General features: G+C 34.2%; 1 protein-coding gene across 1 annotated transcript in view; it reads right to left on the bottom strand.

Annotated features, from left to right (window-relative positions):
* LOC139515055 (polycystin family receptor for egg jelly-like) overlaps window positions 1-25,730 on the bottom strand; it is a 93,692-nt gene that overhangs the window by 12,219 nt on the left and 55,743 nt on the right. The window contains exons 17-28 of the mRNA XM_071304614.1: window positions 20,094-20,345; window positions 18,808-19,264; window positions 17,353-17,519; window positions 14,535-14,768; window positions 13,582-13,752; window positions 11,967-12,127; window positions 10,602-11,337; window positions 9,797-9,917; window positions 6,666-6,904; window positions 1,461-1,635; window positions 896-1,294; window positions 68-235 (exon numbers count right to left, since the gene is read on the bottom strand). Of these exons, the coding sequence (XP_071160715.1) occupies window positions 68-235; window positions 896-1,294; window positions 1,461-1,635; window positions 6,666-6,904; window positions 9,797-9,917; window positions 10,602-11,337; window positions 11,967-12,127; window positions 13,582-13,752; window positions 14,535-14,768; window positions 17,353-17,519; window positions 18,808-19,264; window positions 20,094-20,345 (3,280 nt within the window). The remainder of the gene's footprint in view (window positions 1-67; window positions 236-895; window positions 1,295-1,460; window positions 1,636-6,665; window positions 6,905-9,796; window positions 9,918-10,601; window positions 11,338-11,966; window positions 12,128-13,581; window positions 13,753-14,534; window positions 14,769-17,352; window positions 17,520-18,807; window positions 19,265-20,093; window positions 20,346-25,730) is intronic.

Genomic DNA, 25,730 nt, shown 5'->3' with positions numbered 1-25,730 from the left:
TCTCAACTAGCAAGATGTTATTTTCTTCCACAATTATTATAAAGTTAATAACCCTCAAGATACTTACGTTGCTTTTTGGAATTTTTCGTAGGTTCTGACTTTCTTACGAACATATTCTTGATTTTATCCCACAAGCAATCAATCAATTCTTCCGCCTTGCTTCGTTTGTTCATGGTATGTACTGCACTGATACTCTCACCAAGAATGGCCATAAACATCGTCATTAATGTAAATACTATCACCAGGATGAAAGTAAAGAAATAAAATTGTGCTATAATTGGATCCTTCTCATTTATTTCTGTGAATTTGCTTTTTCCCATCATGCTAATGAATAATGTTCCCATAGATTCAAATATATCACAATATGATTCAATATATTTTCCGAACAGCAAATATCCTAGAGCGGCATAACACAGAAATACGTAAAGAATAAAAATACCAAACCAGAATAAATCCTTTGCACAATTATTAAAAACTAAGAGAATATTACCAACTCGTTTGTCATAACCTAGAATACCGACCAATCTTAATGTTGAAAATGATAACAAAGTAGCATGCAGCAAATTAAACAACAAGTCCCATATTGCAATATGCTGAAAATTTATAAATTGTTTCGGATTCTCCTTGAAATTTTCCATGGTTTGTGATGCAAGAATATGACGCCCAGCATACATTGAAATACACACAAAACTCAGGGATATGCAAGAACAGTCAAGAATGTTCCAGACACTTTTAAAAAATGTTTTTCTTTTCTTCATAATACCTGACACGACCTTGACTGTTAAAGCGACTAAAAATAATAAAAATAATATTTCGCAAATTAATGTGTAGATACCATTCGTACCATGATGAAAATAAATTCGAAATGGATAAATAGAATACGAGGTAACTATACCTCCTGTCTCAGGGAATTCTGCTAAAAACATGCTGTACGCGAATAGGTTGAGATCCGGTGCATATAAGTTGAACTCTAAATAAATAGCGCGTGTATTTCTATCAATCCATAAATAGTCTGTTAATTCGTTTAAGGTTCTGTTTGAAAAATCAAAGTTTACAGCTAGTTCGGTAATATATCCGCCACCTCCGTATGTGCTATAGCGTCCAGGTATGGGAATACCCCATATATCAACGGCACTCGTGAATTTCCACCCAGCATACGAAAATGAACGTGCCTCTCTTTCTTTGTCACATAAACCACTAACCCAACCAAAACAAAAATCTCTGTTTTCTTCCATCGGTAAGTAGTATTTTGGTCTTGTTCGAATTTTACCAAAAAATGGAAGCACTTCAGAAGCTGCAAATAAAAAATATAGCATCTGTAAAAAAATGTTTGGAAAAAGTGTTTGTTTCAAGCAAAAATGTTTAAATACTAAATCAATGAATATAACCCAATCTCAGGTTCTAATGTTATTTTAATTTCATATGAACGTAACGAGATAAGATAAAATGATTGTCCTTACAATCTGTGACCCGAAGTTGTCTCAGTCGAGGTGGTCCAACTCTAAAACTTGTCAAATCATGGAAATTTTGTCTAAGTCTCCAATGCAAACGTTCTCCTGTATAATCAGTTTCAGGATACAACTGTGGAAACGCTGTATATCGCAGCCATTTCATATAATCCTTGACGTGTGTTATCTAAAAAAAATTAGTTTATGTGTTTCTTTATTAATGCACTTTTCAAAGGATCTCCGTAATTACAATTTCAATCACACAAAATAGCAGAATCATATTTGCATCGTGCATGGCTACCACAATTAAAAAGTTACTGTTTATACTAACATTCACCAATACTAATTACAAACGTTGTATAGAAACTTAACATTGAGGCAGGACATAATTATAGAAAAGAACAACCCGTATTGTTTGCTCACACTTCAGTCAATATCGTCCCACCTTAAATCTGTCTCAAACTTCTTATTAAAGAGGGACGAAAGATACCAAAGGGACAGTAAATCTCATCAATCGAAAAAAACTGACAACGCCATGGCTAAAATGAAAACGACAAACAGACAAACAATAGTACACATGACACAACATAGAAAACTAAAGAATAAACAACACGAACCCCACCAAAAACTAGGGGTGATCTCAGGTGCTCCGGAAGGGTAAGCAGATCCTGCTCCACATGTGGCACCCGTAGTGTTGCTATGTGATAACAAATCCTGTAAATAGTCTAATTCGGTAGGTCACATTCATGAAATGGAAGGGAATTGTAGTTACGACGTAAGGAACATATCAGATATCATTTGTGAAACGGTTATTCCATAACGGTCAACCAACTAGTGATGGCGTCCGTAAAATTTACGAAGGGATGATTTCAACTTCACCATTTGCAACTCTTGGTTTAATAGCTTCCTTGTGAGCAGCATCCCTCTATCAAGAAAATCATCATAGGAAATGCAAGCACGGGAATATCGTATCAATGGGGAGATATATACCCCGTATGCAGGTGCTGCTGGAATGTTGCTACTTAGAAATGGAAAGTTCACAATTGGAAAGCTGAAATCATCTCTTTTGTCGTAAAGTTTTGTATGTCTTATAAACTGTCTTATAAACTGAATAACAATATTAAAGGTTGATATCATTATTCTCAATATAACTATATTTATTAAGAAATTACGTCAATGGTAACTTGGAGTCAATATTAGTTTATCAATGTTCAAATCTCGCAAATTCATCTGGAATATACAATTCTAGATAAAAACAATCAGAACTTGAGGAAATCGAAAAATCTACAAATCTAGAGAAATCGAACCTTCAGTTTGATTCTCATAAAAAGAAGTAGGCCGACTTAGACTTTTTACCTTTATTTGTGACATTTTTACCGATTGTGTCTGTTTGTTTTGTTCACGCATCATTATCATTATTATTAAATTTGACGCGACTGTCGTACAAGTGAGAGGTTTAGCGCTGTAAAACCAAAACCAGGTGCAATCCACCATTTTCTACATTTGAAAATGTCTGTACCAAGTCAGGAAAATGACAGTTGTTGTCCATTCGTTTGATGTGTTTTATCCTTTGATTTTGCCATTTGATTAGGGACTTTCTGTTTTGAATTTCCTCGGAATCCAGTATTTTTGTGAATTTATTTTTTGGTAAAGTGACAGATCAGACAAAATTCTTGATTATAAAGATCTCAGACCGCAATAACAGGGCTCTTTTGAGTTGAAACACAGACACCACAGTTCAAGATGGTGACCATAAAACAAAATTCCAGTCTTTTTTCCTCCTGGAGTTGTTTCCTTCAGGATCAAAACATTGTTAACGAAAGGCAGTATAATGTAAACAGGCATGCGCGTTACGTGTCAATGGAGATATGTAAACGTCAAACGATAGGAAAGAGGGTAAGTCCCTTTAGAGAATGGGAAGTGGACGGGAAATGGTCACGTATGTCATAGATCCTTGTAGTATGATGTTTAAGAACGTTATGCATTTATGCTTGTTTTTTTTCTTGAAAGAATATGTTTTCTTCCAGAGCATGCCAAATGTTTTTTGTCTATTTTAGTTTCCTTAGAAAAATGTATGCTCTGGCTCCTGTTTTTTTAATCAGAAATAATAGCGTAATGGCATTTATATTTAATAGAGATATCACATAACTTATTTCTATTAATTACTCTAAACTAGAGGCTCTCAAGAGCCTGTATCGCTCACCTGATTCTACTTGGGTTTTTGAAATCATATAAAAAAATATAAAATTTGGCTAAAAGTGACAACACAACCTCATTTATAAGGAAAGGAACATGTTTAATTTCATTCAAAAGTCCCCCACTGGCGGCCATCTTGGATGACGGATCGGCTACAAAGTAACAACACTTGGTCAGCACCTCATAAGGAACATTCATGCCATGTTTGGTTTTATTCCATTCAGTGGTTCTCTAAAAGAAGTCATTTGTATGCATTTCCCATAGGGTCCTATGTTAAACTAAGTCCCCTGCTGGCGGCCATCTTGGATGATGGATCGGCTACAAAGTAACAACACTTGGTCAGCACCTTATAAGGAACATTCATGCCATGTTTGGTTTTATTCCATTCAGTAGTTCTCTAAAAGAAGTCATTTGTATGCATTTCCCATAGGGTCCTATGTTAAATTAAGTCCCCGCTGGCGGCCATCTTGGATAATGGATCGGCTACAAAGTAACAACACTTGGTCAGCACTCCATAAGGAACATTCATGCTATGTTTGGTTTCATTCCATTCAGTGGTTCTCTAAAAGAAGTCATTTGTATGCATTTCCCATAGGGTCCTATGTTAAACTAAGTCCCCTGCTGGCGGCCATCTTGGATGATGGATCGGCTACAAAGTAACAACACTTGGTCAGCACCTCATAAGGAGCATTCATGCAATGTTTGGTTTTATTCCATTCAGTGGTTCTCTAAAAGAAGTCATTTGTATGCATTTCCCATAGGGTCCTATGTTAAACTAAGTCCCCCGCTGGCGGCAATCTTGGATAATGGATCGGCTACAAAGTAACAACTCTTGGTCAGCACCACATTAGGAACATTCATGCCATGTTTGATTTCATTCCATTCAGTGGTTCTCTAAAAGAAGTCATTTGTATGCATTTCCCATAGGGTCCTATGTTAAACTAAGTCCAACGCTGGCGGCCATCTTGGATGATGGATCGGCTACACAGTAACAACACTTGGTCAGCACCACATAAGGAACATTCATGCCATGTTTGGTTTCATTCCATTCAGTGGTTCACTAGAAGAAGTGATTTGTATGCATTTCCAATAGGGTCCTATGTTAAACTAAGTCCCCCGCTGGGGGCCATCTTGGATGATGGATCGGCTACAAAGTAACAACACTTGGTCAGCACCCCATAAGGAACATTCATGCTATGTTTGGTTTTATTCCATTCAGTGGTTCTCTAAAAGAAGTCATTTGTATGCATTTCTCATAGGGTCCTATGTTAAACTAAGTCCCCTGCTGGCGGCCATCTTGGATGATGGATCAGCAACAAAGTAACAACACTTGGTCAGCACCTCATAAGGAACATTCATGCCATGTTTGGTTTCATTCCATTCAGTGGTTCTCTAAAAAAAAGTCATTTGTATGCATTTCCCATAGGGTCCTATGTTAATCTAAGTCCCCCGCTGGCGGCCATCTTGGATGATGGATCGGCTACAAAGTAACAACACTTGGTCAGCACCCCATAAGTAACATTCATGCTATGTTTGGTTTATTCCATTCAGTGGTTCTCTAAAAGAAGTCATTTGTATGCATTTCCCATAGGGTCCTATGTTAAACTAAGTCCCCTGCTGGCGGCCATCTTTGATAATGGATCGGCTACAAAGTAACAACACTTGGTCAGCACATCATAAGGAACATTCATGCCATGTTTGGTTTCATTCCATTCAGTGGTTCACTAGAAGAAGTCATTTGTATGCATTTCCAATAGGGTCCTATGTTAAACTAAGTCCCCCGCTGGCGGCCATCTTGGGTAATGGATCGGCTACAAAGTAACAACACTTGGTCAGCACTCCATAAGGAACATTCATGCTATGTTTGGTTTCATTCCATTTAGTGGTTCTCTAGAAGAAGTCATTTGTATGCATTTCCCATAGGGTCCTATGTTAAACTAAGTCCCACGCTGGGGGCCATCTTGGATGATGGATCGGCTACAAAGTAACAACACTTTGTCAGCACCCCATAAGGATAATTCATGCTATGTTTGGTTTTATTCCATTCAGTGGTTCTCTAAAAGAAGTCATTTGTATGCATTTCCCATAGGGTCCTATGTTAAACTAAGTCCCCGGCTGGCGGCCATCTTGGATGATGGATCGGCAACAAAGTAACAACACTTGGTCAGCACCTCATAAGGAACATTCATGCCATGTTTGGTTTCATTCCATTCAGTGGTTCTCTAAAAGAAGTCATTTGTATGCATTTCCCATAGCGTCCTATGTTAAACTAAGTCCCCTGCTGGCGGCCATCTTGGATGATGGATCGGCTACAAAGTAACAACACTTGGTCAGCACCTCATAAGGAACATTCATGCCATGTTTGGTTCCATTCCATTCAGTGGTTCTCTAGAAGAAGTTCAAAATGTAAATTGTTAACGACGACGACGACGGACGACGACGGACGACGGACGCCAAGTGGTGAGAAAAGCTCACTTGGCCCTTCGGGCCAGGTGAGCTAAAAACGATAGAAATCAAGACCCTAAGTGTAGTGTTCTTACAACACTACACAGTAAATCAAATAAATTAAGAAATATCGGATTTAGTCAGATATAACACGTAAAGAGACACATACATTCTTTAATTTTGAAAATGTCTAATTTGGAGTTTTTTTTTTATTTATTTATATCTAATTCAATTAATATTAATGATTTTATCAGATAGATATGGGAAGAAATATAAAATGATATCTTTATTCTATATAACTATACACGGACTATAATATTTCAAGAGTTCTGCCCTAGGAGGTTCCCAATATATTTGCGGACGATAACTTTAGCAAGGATGTATCAAATCACTTGACACTTGGAAATATATCAAGGATACCCATTATACACGTATATCTGATTTGAATGTGCCATATTTCATATTTATCCTACTAGGGTTATTGTACAAGGTATTGTGATTTGTTTTAATATTTTACCTTATTCAATAAACGTTCTAGGAGTTTTCATGTGATTTGTCTGTGCAGCATAAACTTACCTTGCCAAACTGTTGCAGTGTTTTATTTTGAGGATTCAGAAGCTTGGTGGCAATGTTTTGATGAAAATTGTAAGATCTGTCATCTTTATAACTGTAGCTTATGCTAAATATAATCCATAAAAAGAAACACGTAATGAGGACTTGTTGGATACTTTCCATCATTTGAATGCATTTCTGCCTTTCGTTTCGAGCTTTTTCGATTGACGAATGGTTAAGTGGTAACACAGGCAGTCGTTTATCTGCAAACATTGTAAACATTAAGATAAACCTGTTTTTTTCCTTTCACTAGTAAACAGGTTTTAAGTATAAATAGTCATTTTAATATTTAAAAAGTCTGAAACTAAAAACGACAAAGCTTGATAAGAGTTTTATAATTTGTTTTTTTAAGATATTTTGTCGTTTGAAATTCATTACCGTTCAGAGGTGCAGTTAATACTGTACTGTTCATTGGCTGTTTATACAATTCAGAATGTTGTTATTTTGTACCTGTAATTAACAACTACTGAATGTTCTGAACATAGACTGTTTATATCATAATTGATTACAAATTTCTGAACAGTACTGAATTTACCGAAGAGAATAAGTTTGAAAGTTGACTGAAACCACTGAACTTGAATTATTAATCCATTGTTCAGTTTTTTAAAGGATGTTCAGACCAAAATGGTCGTTTCAGTTCAAAACTGGTTTATTAGTGTTTGTTATATTTTATATCTTTGAATATGGATACAAACATGTGTGTTTAGTTATCAAGAAATACATTTTGTGAAATATAATAAGTACCAAATAGCTGAGACAACGTTACACTTAAGAAATATGATGTGTTTACCGAGGCTTTAAATAGAGAAAGTGGGCATTTGTTAAGATTATTAGATCATCATGCATATCCTTAAAAACCTACCCAATTAAAGACGTAATCAAAGGTTTCATAATGAGTGAGAATTGAATATCGCTTGATATCAACTCGAGTTATTTAATTCAAATATAATAAACAAACGACCCTTCGGCCAGTTTATTATTACTATTTAAATTAAATAACGAGAGTTGATATCAAGCGATGTTCAATTCTCACAAGCTGTTTAACCTGTTTCTCTTATTGTCGACACGTTTGCAGCTTCGCCGCATTTGGCACAACTTTTTGGAATTTCTGGTCCTCAATGCTCTTCGACATTGTACTTGTTTGGCTTTATAACGTTTTTGATCTTAGCGTCACTGATGAGTCTTATGTAGACGAAACGCCCGTCTGGCGTATTAAATTATAATCCTCGTACCTTTGATAACTGTTTACACCACTGGGTCGATGCCACTGCTGGTGGACGTTTCGTATCACCAGCCCAGTGGTCAGCACTTGGTGTTGACATGAATATCAATTATATGGTAATTTTGTTACAAAACTTTGAATTTTTCGAAAAAATAAGGATTTTCTTATCCCAGGAATAGATTACCTTAGCTGTATTTGGCACAACGCTTTGGAATTATGGGTTCTCAATGCTCTTCAACATTATACTTGTTTGGCTTTATAATTTTTTTGATCTGAGGGTCAATGATCAGTCTTATGTAGGAGAAACGCGCCTCTGGCGTATTAAATTATAATCCTGGTACCTTTGATAACTGGTTTTATTGTGTTGAATTACAAATCCCGCGAATTATTTGATCTAGTCTTTTGTACATACCAGTATGACGTCAATAGCCCTGAACTTGAACATCAGACATTTAAAAAAAATTAAGCCTCAGAATGTAATATAATTTGAAAAAATATAATTTTCAGGTGAAAAGTGTGAGTGTTTTGTGTTTTTAAGAGACTAGATCAACGATCCGCTGAATTTTTAGCTTACATGATGGAAGTGTTGACCATAAGAGAAAAGGATTTAACAACTTGGAAATTAGTAGTGTATATAGTGTAATAGTGATCTAAACGATATATATCGGGTTAGTAAATTCCATATGGAGTTATAGCGTAGCTCGAATCCCCATATGGAATTAACTGACCCCATATATATCGTATTAAGTCACAAGCACACTGTGTAACGAATTTATCTTACCGACTATCTTACCATGCGGTATATAGTCTAGCGGACTATCAAAGTGATCAAGTCTGCAATATTAGGAACCTATCGATAAATGCCAACAATAAACATTTGTAAGCTTTTAATGTGTTTTGTGGATTTTTTTTCAATCGTTCATCGTCAATTTCTACGATTATTGAAACCTTTCAGATTTTTTCTCAATAAAAGGACGTAACATTAGTACTTTCCGTGTATCGAAATAAACCACGCCTACTAACCCAAAATAAAATATACACGGTCTCCATGGATTGCATTTAACCAATCACATTCAAGAAATGTATAGGCGGTAAGACAAAACTTGATATCAACTCTCGCTATTTCATTAAATTAGTAAACTCGCTGAAGTCTCAATAAATACTTTACTGAAATTAAATGACTCGAGTTTATATCAACCAATATCAAATTCTCATTCGTTATGAAACCTATCAGTATCGTAGCCATGCATGCATCAAAAGTGAACTATGCAAAGCCGGAACATGCATCATTCAGTTGTCTTTCAATTGAGATCCATGGTCAATATCGCGAATGACTATTTAAGCCAAATAGACCGGCTGCATCTGTAAATGTCTTCAAATTTTAAGTTAATTTAGGGCTTCCGTTTCCTATCACAAATGTATCTTTTATTTGTCTGATTATCTACTGGTAAAAGTGATGTTTATGTTTTCACGAGAAACCTTGCTTTATTTTTGACATTCGGCAAACACCTTGGGTTAATTATTTAACATAAACCGAAAGTTTTTGAATTAAGTTTTGTCCTGGTGTTACATATAATACACTTATCAATCCGTTATTGTTCCTGATAACTGGATAAGACTCATCAATATTAAAACAAGAAAATGTTATGTCAGCTAGTCATTATAGAGAAAACAAAAGGAACATTATTCTAAATCGACCCAAATCTAAAACGTTTTGAATAGACTATTTAACGAGCTTCATTCAAAATCCACAGTTTTAGAATCCCATTTACATATCAGTCTCAGGCAGTGGTAATGACAGACAAGTTTGCGTTTTAACTATTTATATGACGAGCAAATACATAAATATATCTCACATGCACCAATCACTTACTTTTTTGGTATCCAAAAGTGTGCCTGTAGTTCTTGAGAATGAATGACCTTGCCAGTCCTGTAGGTTTGAACTTGTTGGTTTGCTTTATTAACATTGCAAATACTGCAGACATAACTATGATCTATTTAATAAAACACAAATTATCAACTATTATCAGTAATTCTCAATAAGGTGCATTTAGACAGTAATGAATACGGGTCATAAAACATAAACGGGACAAATTTTCTGCATCAGAAGCAAATTTCGACATTTAATGTCTCGTCTAAGATGATTAGAAGATTTAAATACTTAAACAAAAGTTAAAGAGATGACCAAACGAAAATATAGTCCAATCCGGACAAAGAATCAGGTTGACATGAGGGAGATTTGTTCTTTAAGTTAAAATGCCTTTTAAAACAACAAATTTAAAACGAACAATATACGTACTTTAAATTCAGTACAATTTTACAATTGCTACTGGGCTTCTGGTACTCTTGGGCAATATGTGTGTACCATTAGATATATTGAAACATTGTGTGTAACAATTATGGTAAAATCAACGTTACCAATTTTAACGAACGCATGGGCATGTTTTCTTAGTGATCCCGATATATTTGACAATATTCGAAAAATATTTGAAAAAACAATTTCCCCTTTCATTGACCACTAATGTGGTAATTTAAAATATACAAAATTTTGAAGAGAACAAAACACAAATTGGACTGAACTGGATTAGAAAATCCGTCTACTTTTAACTGATGATCAGTAAATTAGTTACAACAATGAAAATATATGTTTTAAATTTGTTAAACTATATGTTATTTACCTTAAATGGATCCAGTAGAAAGATCGAGCTAAAGAAAGACAGGAAAAACTGTCCCAGCCATTTCTCAGACTTTTTTTCTCCCCATTCGACGCTATAAAGAGACAAGAAGACGGAACATGCTCCTATTCCTGATAGTGCCAAAGTCCATGCTATATATTGAAACCAATATGGAAAAATAAAACTTTCAGTGTTGTAAAGTCCCTTTGAAACGAGAGCTTTCTCTAAATTACGACTATCTGCCATTAATCTATCCAACCAAAAATCCAATACCGGTATTCTATATTTTCGTGAAGTATCTTTAGTATCAGTGTCGTTTTTCCTGTGTTTACTTTTACTGAACATCAAAATTACTAATACGGTGGTAGGTGTTGAAATTAGAGCAGATATTAGTGCAATGTAAATTGCTGTCAATGAGAATGAAAAGGGACCAACACGAATATTTGATCCAGCATTTGAATATTCGTCTTCGTCACGAAAATATATTGCATTTCCTATCATTGTTAAAAAAACAAACAACAGGAAGCATGTAAGTCTCTGACACCTTGTATAATGGCTGCTTGTTGGCCGGAAGAATATTGAAATCCACATATGGTTATCAGCTAAGTTTTCTTTTATATTAAGGTAAAACATATTTAAGAAAGTGGTGACATTTTCTTTTCCACAAACTGGAAGGACAGCATCTACACTGCTTTCAACTGTATCTAAGCATAGCCATTTACCACATAGGAAAATAAACCTGAAATGTACATATCAAAGTTCAATTGAATTCATACAATTTATTTAATAAATTGGAATAAACAAGAATGTGTCCACAGTACACGAAAACCCAACTCATACGTTCATTTTCTATGTTCAGTAGACCGTGAAATGTGGGATCAAAACTCTAATTTGGCAGTAAAATTGGACAGATCATATCACAGGGAACATATGAATTAAGTTTCAAGTTAATTGGACTTCAACTTCATCAAACAACTACCTCGACCAAAAACTTTAACCTTAAGCGGGACGAACGGACAAACGGACACACAGACCAGAAAACATAATGCCCATAAATGGGGCATAATCGTATTCAAAAGGTAAAAATACGTTCTAATCTATCTGATGCATATCAAATGATTTATACTTGTTGAATTAGTAGGATTTGAAATAGATTTTCGCCGGTTTGTTAGACGACAAGCATTAATAGTTATTTAAGATTACGTCATGTAGACACAACTAATTTGTCCAATGTTTTCCTTGATTTGCCCTTCACAGCTATAAAATTCCCACTCTGAAAAATAAAAGAAACGGTTTAATACCGATCGTCACAACTCCAATAAATGCAGTTTATTAATATGATATTATATACCTTGATTTAAATATTACCTTTCTTTCGTTTGTATGTCTTCGACATCAACGCGGTTTAAATACCATGACGAAGACTCGCCTTCACCAGAATTGTCATGCCATATGTACACATAGCTCAAGTCTCCTAACGGATATGGTGTTGACATTAGAAAATGTACAACACTTGCAGTTGGTATTTCCTGAAACAAAAAATTAAATATTTGAATATAAACGACATATTTGTCTTTCTTTAAATTGCCACAGCGAAACCGTAAAATCATTTCAAAATGCTTATTGAGGCCATACAGGGATAACTTATTCTGTTTTGTTGTATTCTAAAATTTCATATAACTATGACATAGAAAAACAGAAAGGGATTCTTCAATTGTTAAACAGTTTGATTGCAATTTATACACAATTCATGCCCTTGACCAGGCGACATTTTTTCCAAGAACTTGGAAAGCTGATAAACGTTAATTATATTTCTGTAAATGTTAATGTTTGCATGTTGAAAGCATCTACCCCAACGAACTTGAAATAAATAATACAACAGACACAGTTAAGTCTGCTTCATATCGAGCTTAAGAATAAAACGTTATGACAAAAGAAATGAATCCAGCTTCCCAAATTGGGAATTTTCCACTTCCATGTAGCAATATTCCAGCAGCGATATGGAAAATGTTTGGCACATAGGTCTCTGCTTACAAGTAATGTATTAAACCAAACAGTTGCAAGAGTTTCAAGTGGTAATATTTTCCAGCTCTTCAAAAAATGTACGGACGCCATCACGAGTTGGTTGAAATCTGATAAGCTGTAAATAAACTGTATATATGTGAAGTTAAAATTGAGAAAGGAAATGGGGAATGTGTCAAAGCGACAACAACCCGACCATAGAGCAGACAACAGCCGAAGGCCACTAACAGGTCTTCAATGTAGCGAGAAACTCCCGCACCCGTAGGCGTCCTTCAGCTGGAAAGTTGCATATAAACTGTTTATATACAGCTTTATAGCTGTACAGCTTGTGTACAGCTTTACAGATGTACATTTGATATACAGCTTTGTAGATGTACAGTTTATACACATCTTTACAGATGTACATTTGATATGCATCTTTAGAACTGTACATCAAGATTACTTGTACTCAAGTAGATGTGTATCTTTGAAATGATGACGGTTTGTACTTGTTTGGCTTTATAAATCTTTTCATAAGAGCGTCACTGGTGAGTCTAATGTAGACAAAACGCGCGTCTGGCGTACTTAATTATAATCCTGGTACCTTTAATAACTAATTAATTAAAGGAATAGAAGTTCCCCTATGTTCAGATCTCACAAATAGGATACGAATTTATATAACAATGAAAGAAGTCAGCTGAAGCTCGCCTCCAGGTGCTGGATTTTCTCGCTTTGTTGAGGACCCATTAGTGGCCTTTGGATGTTTTAGCTCTTTAGTCGTATTGTTGTCTCATCGACTCATTCCGTTTTCATTCTCAATTTTAAAATTTGTGTGATTCGCATCAATTCATGAAAGAGCGAGATTAGGTGCGTAAATTTGGTAATGAGATTGGATCATAATCGAATCAAAACCATGAATCATATATGAAAACAATGTGAAGTGTGAAAATTTCACTATTTTGAACAAAGAAAACAGGCTTACCGATCTTAAACCATCAGATAATTCTCGTATCCCTGTATCTTCATCTTGTCCATGCACTATAAAGCCTATCCTGGACTTGGTACCTGCCCCTCTTTTCATTCCTGTATAAACAGTTACAAGGTAATAATATGTGTCATCCACAAAGTTGTCAACTAAAGGTGTAACTCCAAACTGAAAAAATCAAAAAAAAATCTGGCTGAATTTATTGTTTATACATTTAAGTAACATTCCAAATAGTTTTGTTAGTATTAATTGGATTGCACCATGTGTATCACCACTGATTACAAAAGACTTAAAATTAATATTAAGTTCATACTAGATAACCGACGTAATCAAAATAGTTCTAGAATATGTCATGCACAATGATTCTTCATTGTGTTTTCACACAATTATAAAACAGAAAAAAGAAATCGTTTTCTTGTTCTTTAATGCATTTGATATTGACTCTTTTAGGTTGCACTTTGTAAATACAGCTGTTTCTCAAACCACGCCTCTTTTTGGGCGATCTTGAATATTCATAGAAATTTAATTTTGTTTAAATACTGGGTCCCTGTTATGATCTCTGTGTTCAATCTCATAGAGACATCACTTGGGAATGTTACCAGTAAAAATACATGTGCATATTGTTTACATTGAAATATGGGGTAACCCTTAATTCGAGTTAGGTGTAGTTAAGAAAATAAGGGGTTAGTTTAAACTCGGAAAAGTTATGGACATATAAACGTTGAAAATATGCCACACAGCCCTATATTTTGACCTTTGAAAAAAATTGTAGTGCATATAAACTTTCAATTCTAGGATATAGATTTTTTTCAAAACTTCAGAGTTAAAGTGGTACAGTTTTAGCCGTAAAAGGAGTTCCTATGGGAAATTGCATTGTCAATATTCCCAGAAATGCAACATTTAATATAACTACTGTTTTTCAAAATATAAATCAGTGAAAAGAACTTTACCCTAGAAATATCTCTCTTATCTTGATGTCTCGCCCAAATTAGTAACAGTACGTAAATCACTAATATCGTTATAATAGTCCCGATCACAGGACCTTGATTTGTTATATCAAAACGTAAGAAAACTGTGGAGAAGTCGATTGTATTTGGCGCCACATAAAAAGTGTTACCAAATGTTAAACCAAAAGCTGGACGACAGGTACATTCTATGATATCTTGCCTTGGAAACCAATCCATCTGAAAATAACCAACACAAAATTTATATCAATATGATCATATATTCAAATTGCATTGTTCTTATTGATCCGTTACAATTTCAAGGTAGTTCCTTGATATTGCACTAAAAAGACTACACAAACCTTTACAGTGAAAGCTTACGTAAATGATTTAAATAAAATTATTTTTCATAGATTTTTTTTTCTTGTTAGTTTTTCTGAGAATGTTTTTTAGAATGCCAATTTAGAACGCAAATAAAAATGAAAGTTATGAACTGTCGCCTGCTTAGCTTTCCATGTTATTTGCCTGTTTCAGGTCAAAAATTTAAAAACGGTTAATACAACCAAATGCATACAACAACAAACAAACTCGCAGTAACTTATCTTAGTCCGTGTTATACCTCAGATGGAGCTCAGTCTTTTTCATATGTTGCCCCACATCTAGCCTTTATTCATAATTGCCAGTTGAGTATTTTACTTAACGAGAAATATAAGATCTCAGCTTTCCATTTGTGAACTTTCCATTGCTATATAGCATTATTCAGCACCTGGATATGGAGTATATATCTCCCAGGTATTTCAAAGACACTGGTCCATATAATGATGTACGAACGCCAGCATGTTCCAATTATGGTAACCGCAATCACGTCCTCTGTTTATATTTTTTTCTCGATTATGACACTCTCGGATGCGACTTAACTTTGTACTTGTTTGACTTTATAACTTTTTTTATCTGGATTTTCTTATCTTATCTAGACGAAACGCGTGTCTGGCGTACTAAATTATGATCCTGGTACCTTTGATAACTTTTAACATCACTGGGTTGATACCACTGCTGGTGGACGTTTCGTCCCCGAGGGTATCACCAGCCCGGTAGTCAACACTTCGGTGTTGATATGAATATGAATTATATGGTCATTTTTATAAATTTCCTGTTTACAAAACTGAAATTTTCGAAAACGTAAGGATTTTCTTATTCCAGGAATGAATTACTGGAATTTTTTATCCCCAATGCTTTTCGACTTTGTACTTGTTTGGCTTTAAAACTTTTTTGATCTGAGCGTCACTGAAACTTCTTATGCAGACGAAACGCGCGTCTGGCGTATTAAATTATAATCCTGGTACCTTCGATAACTTTTTATCACCGACTTTTTTTTGTTATGGTTATACGACGTATGATCAGTTTATCTTTCGGAGCACGTACGATCACCCAAGTTTTGCGTAGGGTTTGTCATTGTCTTGGGTTTCTTGTGTAGTGTTTTGTACACTGTTTGTATTTTCGTCGGTTTTTTTTTTGGACCATTGGGTTTTCTGTTTAACTTTAACGTATGGTGTTCGATTGTTCACTGTGCATCTTCTACTTCTTTTTTCCATTAATAGAGGTCCTTACATCGAAGTTATTGAACAAAAGGTTACTAATCGGCAAGTTGAACTCATCCCTTTACAAATATTGCAATGGTTTTCACCATAATGTCGTTCTCTTTTCCTTGACATCACTTAATGCGTCTTATCATCAAATGTGAACTGTTTTGAGCAGCACGACAGGTTCTCACCTTAATATAAGCTTGTGGCGTGGTGTATTCTGTTTTTTGTCTGTTCGTTGTTTTCATTTTAGTCATGATATTGTCGACCTAAGTTGTTCCCAAGTATGTTGCGTCTATTATTGTATTCCATTGATATTCAGTCATATCTTTAATACGTATATGTTTGGTAAAAATAACACACCAAAATCAAAACGCATCCATATGTGTTAAATACAGTTTGACGTCGTATTGTAACATTAAATTCATTTGTTTCAATTATTTCATTAAATAGACACCACTTAAGTATAGAATTTTGTAAAAAAAACAAAACTACACCACAGGTATCCTACAACAAGGGAACGAAACAAGGAAAAACAAATTTAAGTCTAATATTTAACTGGAAAATAGAAATGATATTATTGTCGTTAAATTCTTAAATACACATTCATTTGTAAACTTAGACCTTGTAAACAGACTAATTATTATGATGTTCCAACATAGAACAAACCTGAGATGGACCTTAGAAGTTATATACAGTAGAGGCATAACGATGCTTGCAAATACTACATGTACAACAACATTCATGAATTTTTAAAATTTCAATAAATGTGCACACACTTACTTCATTAGTATGACATGTTTTGTGTATATTTGCTTTTTGTATTCTCAAATTTTTAATGTTTGTTTATTCAAAATTCAAATCTGGACTATTCTTATTCGTTTATATTAATAAACATTTAATACTGTTTTTAAATATTTATAATTAGTTAATTTTTATTATATTTGTTTTACAGTCAAAAATGACTTTTAATTAGTTATTTTTTATTATATTTGTTTTACAGTCAAAAATGACTGATGAATATAAACTTTTCCATGGGAAGTCCTGAACAGCATTACAAATCCTTACAATGTGTCTTTCCTTTTCGTGTCGCGAGTATATGTTAATTTCATAGATATCAGTAACAAAATCTGCCTTTTTTCCTGGAAAAAAGACAAAAACTCAAAGTTTAGTTATTTCAGTATATTTCTACATTCAAATCCTGTGGCAACAGTAAAAACATTTGAAGATATAAGATTGATTACCTCACAGTTGATTGAATCCCACGATTGTCTTTTTGGATCCCACTCTTTACAATTTGATGTCACTATGCGCAAATTATACGGCATCAATGCTGGTGCTGATATGTTGTATGACCCATTGGCATATCTTCCGGTGATTGGTTCCCATACATAACCAAGGGATCCAAAAACTGTCAACCGAAGAAAAAAAAACTTACTTCTCTTTTGTTATTTATCAAATCGACGTTATTACATATGACGTCATGTACTTATACTTTCAATGTAAGATTAAATAGACAATGATAACAGAACATTCAATTAAGTAAATTAAATTACACATATATTAGACGGTGATAAGAGTAGATTGTTAACCTTAAAAAAACATTGTGTTCTCGGGGCAGCAGTTTGCTGTATAAACCTTTAAGCTACATGTGTTAGTTATTTAATATCATTTAAAGTAAACTTAATACATGTGTAGCCTCACAATTACTTTTTTTTCACTTATTTCAGTCTTTTACTGTTAGAGCATCTAACACAATTCCTATAGAGAATACGATTTGTTTTTGTTCTAGTCCGATTTCTCTTACGTTCAACGGCTGTTTTGCCAGACAAGCTGGGGCCGTGGGCTGTCAGAGCTCGTCCCATATCAAAAATTGGATATTTGCCCATCCAAAATAGATGCGCTGCTTCGTCGCTTCTGGTGCCAACTAACGGCCTTGGAATTATATAAATCGGGTATCAATTTGTTTATTTTTCATTTATCTCTTTATCTATGTAAGCTTCACCTACCTGCCACCCTTTATTTTCTCATATTTAAACAGTGTTCACAGTGACCCATCGATTTCTGCATTTTGACTTTCATTTTCAAAGATTATCACGTGACCACGAGAAAACAGTGATGATCTATGCAAATGACCATAATTTAACACCTCGTTCATTTACGATGCAAGTAATCTAAATGTTTGAGAGCTTCCGATTGTTATCGTGGTTGGCATTAAATACTTAATACCGATCTCCTGTAAAGGTGAAAAATCTATGTTGGCTACTTAATGTTAAACATCGATCTCCTATAAAAGAGGTAAAAAAGTATAAGTATTTGCATATTTGAGTCTCGAGGTCGCAAAATCTCTCGTAACTTGACGTCCGTCTGAAAATCTGAAAAGGTAAAAATGTCTGAATCGATGGGTCACTGTGAAAACTGTCTAATTATGAGAAAATAAAAGGTGGCAGGTAGGTGAAGCTTACATAGATAAAGAGATAAATGAAAAATTAACAAATTGATACCCGATTTATATACATGTAATTCCAAGGCCGTTAGTTGGCACCAGAAGCGACGAAGCAGCGCATCTATTTTGGACGAGCAAATATCCACTTTTTGATATAGGACGAGCTCTGACGTCCCACGGCCCCAGCTTGTCTTGCAAAACAGCCGTTGGACGTCAGAGTAATCTCGGACTATGTCTGTTCCTAATGTCTTACCCACTTTACTGTTTGCATGCAGGCCAACATGCATCTCTCCCGTTGAAGAAATCAATTGAGGAGGGAGGCATATCATTCTGTCATTGTCAGGTGATGTTCTTCCTTTGGCGTCATAATTTAAGTGAGTTGGCTGGGAATCGAATTTGACATAGACGTCATATGACGTAACATAATCTGGAACGCCCTCTACTGGAAGAACTGACACACACACGTAGTCTCCTTTGTCACGATAGAAAAATGAGTGGTAAAAGAAATTAGAAGCATCCCCTTCCGTGAACACAGGTAAGTTCTGAGAAAATTGCAAAGCTCGAGTTGTTTGGTTTTTTATAACATTGCAATTGGTGGGAATGAAATTTTTATTATTTCTATTTTTTAAAAACAATTTATGGACGTCTGACGTTATTAATGCTGTGTCTGTACTACCGGCTATATACACATTTTGTGGGAATTCTGCAATCTACAATACAAAATAAAATACATTAATATTTGATACGTTAAATACAAACAAGTGAAACTGTGAACTACTGCTCACTTATGATACCCCCCGCCGCAAGAAGATAATCTTACAAGTGTTAAAACATGTAAGTGTTCGTAAACAGGAAGTTGTTGATTGATGAATCTGAAAACGCATCACACGGTATAACTGACTTATATAAACCCTGAAACCAAATTTCAGAAATCCTTGTATTGTAGTTTCTGAAAAAATGTGACGAAAATTTTCAACTGAATAATTATGTGTAAAATAATACAAGTGTTCAGTAAACAGGAAGTTGTTGATTGATGAATCTACAAACGCATCACACGATATAGCAAACTTATATAAACCCTGAAACTAAATTTCAGAAATCCTTGTATTGTAGTTCCTGAGAAAAATGTGACGAAAATTTTCAACTTGGCCATTATGTGTAAAATGATACAAGTGTTTAGTTAACAGGAACTTGTTGAGTGATGAATCTGAAAACGCATCACACGGTATAACTGACTTATATAAACCCTGAAACCAAATTTCAGAGATCCTTGTCAAGCAGTTCCTGAGAAAAATGTGACGAAAATATTCATTGGATGGACGGACGGACTGACGGTTGTATGGATGGATGGACAGACATAGGTAAAACAGTATAACCCACTTTTTTTTAAAAAGCGGGGGTATAATTGATAAAATGCATAATTGTTTAATAGTACTAAAGCACTATAGGCACATGGTTGGCATTTTACAAATAAATCAAAGCGTGTGCAACAAATAGGATGAAAACAAATAGGATTTTTTTAAGATTAGGCATTCTTACTCCAAGTGAATTTATTTCTGTCCAATCGCATTGTGTCATAGGAACTGCATGCAGTATAGCATTGGGTACGTCATCTAAGGCTTGAATATCCCTTTTATATCTTTTGCCTCTCTCATGAAGAGATGCCTTGAATATGCAAAGATTAACATGTTTAGTTTTAAAGGTTTTCTTACAACCTTTACATGTCATATTCAGTCCTTGGTCATTCATCACTTGCAACGCTGTTTCTATTGATGAATCTGTTAATGATGCCTACAAATATTGAATAAATTATAATGATTTCATCAGACCTATAATTTGTTTTACAATTTAAGGCAAGAATAGTTTTTTTGTAATATATATTTTTGTTATTTTCATATCATTCTCAAGTCTCATCTACAAGTAAAGACGTACAAACAATAATTTTGTAATGACTCATAAGTATATGGTTAACCATAATTGTTACAAATTTTAAAATACTTAGTCAATAATACTGTACAGAATACATCTTCATTGAGCTCTATTTCGTAATAATATTATCAATATTTGACCACTTTTCTTTTCTTTTTTTTTTTGCTTTATTGGCAGAGCACAAACTCATAGAGACCATGTCAATCCTATAGTAATATCTAAGCCACTCGATTGCTTCAGCAACAGCTGGGACTGTGAATCTTATTCTACATAAGTAAAAGTATCGCTTCAATATGAGAATACATGTATTAAGAATATCTTTAAATACATGATATTTTACACCCAAGATTATACTTGATAAGGTTGGGTGAAAACTTATTTTACATCCCTCTTCCAACTTTTGAAAACAAAAAATAAGCCAGAATGTTGGAACATATCTACATTCAAAAAAGAGATGTATATATGTTTCTTTAGTTTCTGTACAAAAAGTACACAATTCTGTTTCACTATATTTACATTTCATAAGTAAAGTATTTGTTCCTAGAATTATATGTAGTAATCTGTATTGAAATGCCCGTAATATGGGATCTTCAGTTATCATTAAAGAAAGACTAAAAAAGAAACTCCATTCTTCACTCACGATATCAATTCCCAATTCTATTTTCCATTTCTCTTGTATACGAGATGGGGTTTCCTTTATTTTATCTTGAAACATTTCATAACCATGGTTTGATACTTTATCCACGGTTTTAATGGCGGTTACAATTTTGTGACCGACAGTATTTAGTTTGAAAAATACTTGTGAATGAATAACATTTTTCCATTTCCTTTGGAAGTGCAAAGATAAGTCCATAGAACTCTAGGAAAGTTGTGTTTATACTATAATTTCTAATAAATTCCTCATAAAAGTAAAATTCTCCATTTTCCTTAATGAGATCATTTATGAAAAATATATTATTCTTGATCCAACTATTATAAAAAGCTGTTCTTCCAACAATCATAACATTTTCATTTAAAAACAATGGTTGAGACAAGATGTCACTTGGGGCTGTGGTCAGAGGTTCGCACAGTGAGGCCAATGACGAAATTACATTTTGCCAGAAAGGGTTAAATTCTTTTTTAATTTAATTGAGTCCTGATTTTGTAAAATGCCAAATATTTTCGCCGCCATTCATTTCAAGATGATCTGCCAATAACACCTTCCATGATGAATAATTTGTGGGGTTTAAAACTTTTTCATTCCAGGAAAGCTTAATTGATTTTATAAAGGATTCAATATGTGGCATTTTTACACCACCATCCTCGTAATTTGAGATAAGTATATTTCTTTTAATTTTGTCCCCTTTACCATCCCAAACAAAATTGTATAGCATAGCTTGTATCTGTTTTAATATATCTGGGGATGGATCTGGTAAAACAGTAAAACATTGAATTAGAATTGGAAGGGCAAGAGTTTTCACAACTACAATTTTTCCATATATAGTAATATTTCTAAATGACCAATCACTTAAGAGATTTTTAACTTTTTTATTTTTTTCTAAATTATCAACACATATATCATCTTTTGACAAACAATATTGAATGCCTAGGAGTTTGAAATTTCCTGAATGATTCCATATTAATTTTTTATTTGTGTTTAGCTCCTCACCACATCCCCTTTTTGCCCCAATCCATATAACTTGGGTTTTTTTTTCAAAATTAGCCTTCAAATCAGAGCATGAGTAAAATACGTCTATCTTATTCAGAGCACTATTAAGAGATTCTTCACTATCTTCTAGGATCAAAGTCGAATCATCACCGTACTGGCTAAGTAAAAATTTAGAATTTTTAATCTTTATACCATTAATATTGTTGTCATATTTTATTGATGCACTATTCTTTCTTTTTAAAAGATGAATAAGATAATTTTTTACCTCGTATCATAAGTTTTAATGTTTCCCAAAACAGTTGATCCGAAATGGAAAATTCTAATTCCTCCCTATTTTCAGAATTAACTATTTTATATTGTTCAATAAAATCAGCAATACAAGTTTTAATATTAGCAATAAATTCTTTGTCGTATAATAGAGCATTGTTAAATTTCCACGTCCCTTTGCCTTTTTCATTAGTATTAAATTGTAAGGACAGAGATACAGGTGAGTTATCAGACCTATATGCAACACCAATATCGCACGAGGTGATAAGAGCTTGAAAATCAGATGAGACAAGGAAGTAGTACAGTCGTGCCTGCTTCTTGCTAGGTCCTCTCCAGGAAAACCTCTTTTTCTCTGGGTGTAATTGCCTATAAACATCAACAAGATCTATTTCTGCCATCATTTCATAGACCTTTTTTGTGCTTTTGGATTATTTTTATGCAAATAGTTAAGTGTATTCATATCATAATTTTGTGGTAAATTCCAATCACCCCCAACTATTACTGAAGTGTTACCAAACTTTTTAATATCTCGTTGGAAAATTTCATAAAATAATAGTTTGTCCTCATTGGGTCCATAACCTACTGCTATTGTCATTCTATGATTGAAAATTTGTATATCTAGAATTGCATAGTTACCATCTTGATCCACTTTCTTCCCAAAAATTTCAAAAGAAAAAGTGCTTCTAAACAAGATAGCCCACACCCCTACTGCTCGTGGTATGCGACCCAAATATTATTTTATATCCCCATTCTGCCCGCCAATAATTTTCAAGTCCTTTTTTTCAATGCGTATCTACCAAGAAAACCATATCATAATTTTCTCTACATTTACTAAATATATCCCTTCTTTTTTTTCGAACCTTTTAACCAATAACAACCAAAGTTCTCCCGTTTCATGGTTATACAGTTTGAATTAAGTAAGTTATTTAACTAGAATACCGTGGGTTTCCTTCTTCCCCTGCCATTTATGTAAACAAAATATAGTTTATATCACAAAAAATGAAATAAAATGTTTTTCAATTTCTTCATGCTTTTTAAAGAAATGTGTTTCCCTATGTATGTTGTAAGTATTTGTAAATCTATTTCCCACTTCAAGTTTTGTAATGATTAATTTTGAGGGTCGCAATTTAACTTTGTTATTGTTGACCAGGGTGCCCTCCTTTTTTTAATGCAGATAATTCTGCTTTTTATTTGATTAATATGACTCGTCTCTCAGGTTGGTCGTAACCTTAAAGATGAGACAGTTTTGAAAGACTCTTTAGTGACATGTTACGTATATGTGGATCTCTCAAAACATAAATAGGAATTCGAAACAATATTACTATCATAACAGGTCAAATTGACATGTGCGGTTTATGATGGACTGTGGCCAAGTTCAAAGCTTATAAAAGCTATTGACACCTACAAGACGAAATTCAACAACGGTGCATATTTGGAATAACTTTTACCTAAATATTAGAAAGGCACATAATATGCGTTTCTCTTGTTTAGAATGGGTACAAATGTATTATTGCTATCTGTGTTTTTGTCTGAATAGCTTGAGTCAAAACATCCAGTTTAGTTTGCGCATGTCTACCTGAGCTACCTAATATGCAAATTAGCCATGTGCGGATGAACTGGGGAACATAATAAAAAAAACGCAAAAAAAAAACCAACCCAATTTAGAGAGAGTTTCAAATACACAATACCAAAAAAAAAGCAAAAACAAAGTTATTACATACAACAACAATAAACAAAATGTTAATATGAGTGTTCTAATGAGTTTTGTTTGATTTTTTTTTTTATTTCATTTAAAGTTAAAAATTTTCACGAGAAGGTCTGATATAAAGTCTATGATGATTTCTCCTTTTCAGCATGACAAAGGGGTACTCTTTAATGTAAACTAGATGGACTTGCCTCTGTTCTGATTAAGACAGTGCACGTCTTTCATTTAAAAGATTAAAACGAAGTTTTGCCACAGACGACGGCACATCGGGCACGACACTAAACCCACTTCCACGTTTTAATTTCATTTCAGCGGCCAGAGCTTCATCTCGATCTATCAAGCTATTGAAGCGCACAATAATATTTCTCTTCTCTTTGTCTGCCTCTTTTCGGGTAGCCTATGCACGGCCTGGAACTTCCGGTAACATGGCGATTGCATGAAGAGGTGTTTTTCTACTCTCCGACGATTTTATTGAAAAAAAACAGTTAATAAGTGTATGTGAGTTATGAGTAGGTCTTAAAACAAAAACAATAGATGATCCAGAAACAACTCTCACTATTTTAATGACATATATCTGATAAAAAAGTGTGTAATTGCCAGAAACATTATTTCAGAAAGCCTGATTATTCGAGGGGACCAAAATTCATTACTCGTGTAAACATAGTTCAGTGGTCGAATTCGGAACCGAGAATCAATACTTGAAGTTCATTTTGATGGTAGTATACTGATACATCTGATAAGAATGGAACCAAGGGAACAAGCAAGGTATGAGACATTAAAAAAATGTATGAATCAAAGTCTGTGTCCGAATGCTTTGCAAGTTTGCACCTTAAATTAGAGGGGGATGTTGAAATTCTAAAAACAGAGGTCAAGGTACTAAGGGACAATGGAGAAAAACTTGAATCTCATGCTAAACTCATGGATGATAGTATTAAAGACATACAAAACATACTCCTCCCTGATATTGAGGAAAAATATCAACAGAAGAAAAGGAACGGTTAAAGCTTAAGTATTGGGGCCGAAAATGGAACCTGGTGATAAGTTGTGTGAGCGGATCCCCCTTGGCCGAAATGTCTAAAGCGACCGATGTATATGTCCAGTTTTTCTTTGAAAAAACCTTAGATATTCCCAAGGAGAGCATAGAAAAAATGCTGTTCAAGGCAAGAATATTTGTATTTAATGCGTTTCCTTCGGTTTTGGTTAGGGACCCGGATTTTTTTTTTCTAGTGATTTATGAGTTTTGACATCGGTATTTGGTCTTGTTTCTATTTTAATTCGAGCGCTTCTATGGAATATTATGTAGACTATGTATTACCAGGTTCAACCCACCATTTTTTCCCTTAAAATGCCCTGTACCAAGTCAGGAAAATGGCCACTGTTATATTATAGTTCGTTTCTCCGTGTGTTACATTTTAATGTTGTGTTTCTGTTGTGTCGTAGTTCTCTTATATTTGATACGTTTCCCACAGTTTTAGTTGGTAACCCTGATTTGTTTTTTCTCTATCGATTTATTAATTTCGAACAGCGGTATACTACTGTTGCCTTTATTTACAAGTGGTAAGTGAACATGAAAGGGTTAACAATTGGATAATTTAAAGTTGAGTATGTTTCAGTCTCATAGGAATTT

The sequence above is a fragment of the Mytilus edulis genome, chromosome 3 (assembly GCF_963676685.1).
Source record: "Mytilus edulis chromosome 3, xbMytEdul2.2, whole genome shotgun sequence".
Lineage (NCBI taxonomy): Eukaryota > Metazoa > Mollusca > Bivalvia > Mytilida > Mytilidae > Mytilus > Mytilus edulis.
This window is presented reverse-complemented; position numbering and strand designations above follow the sequence as displayed.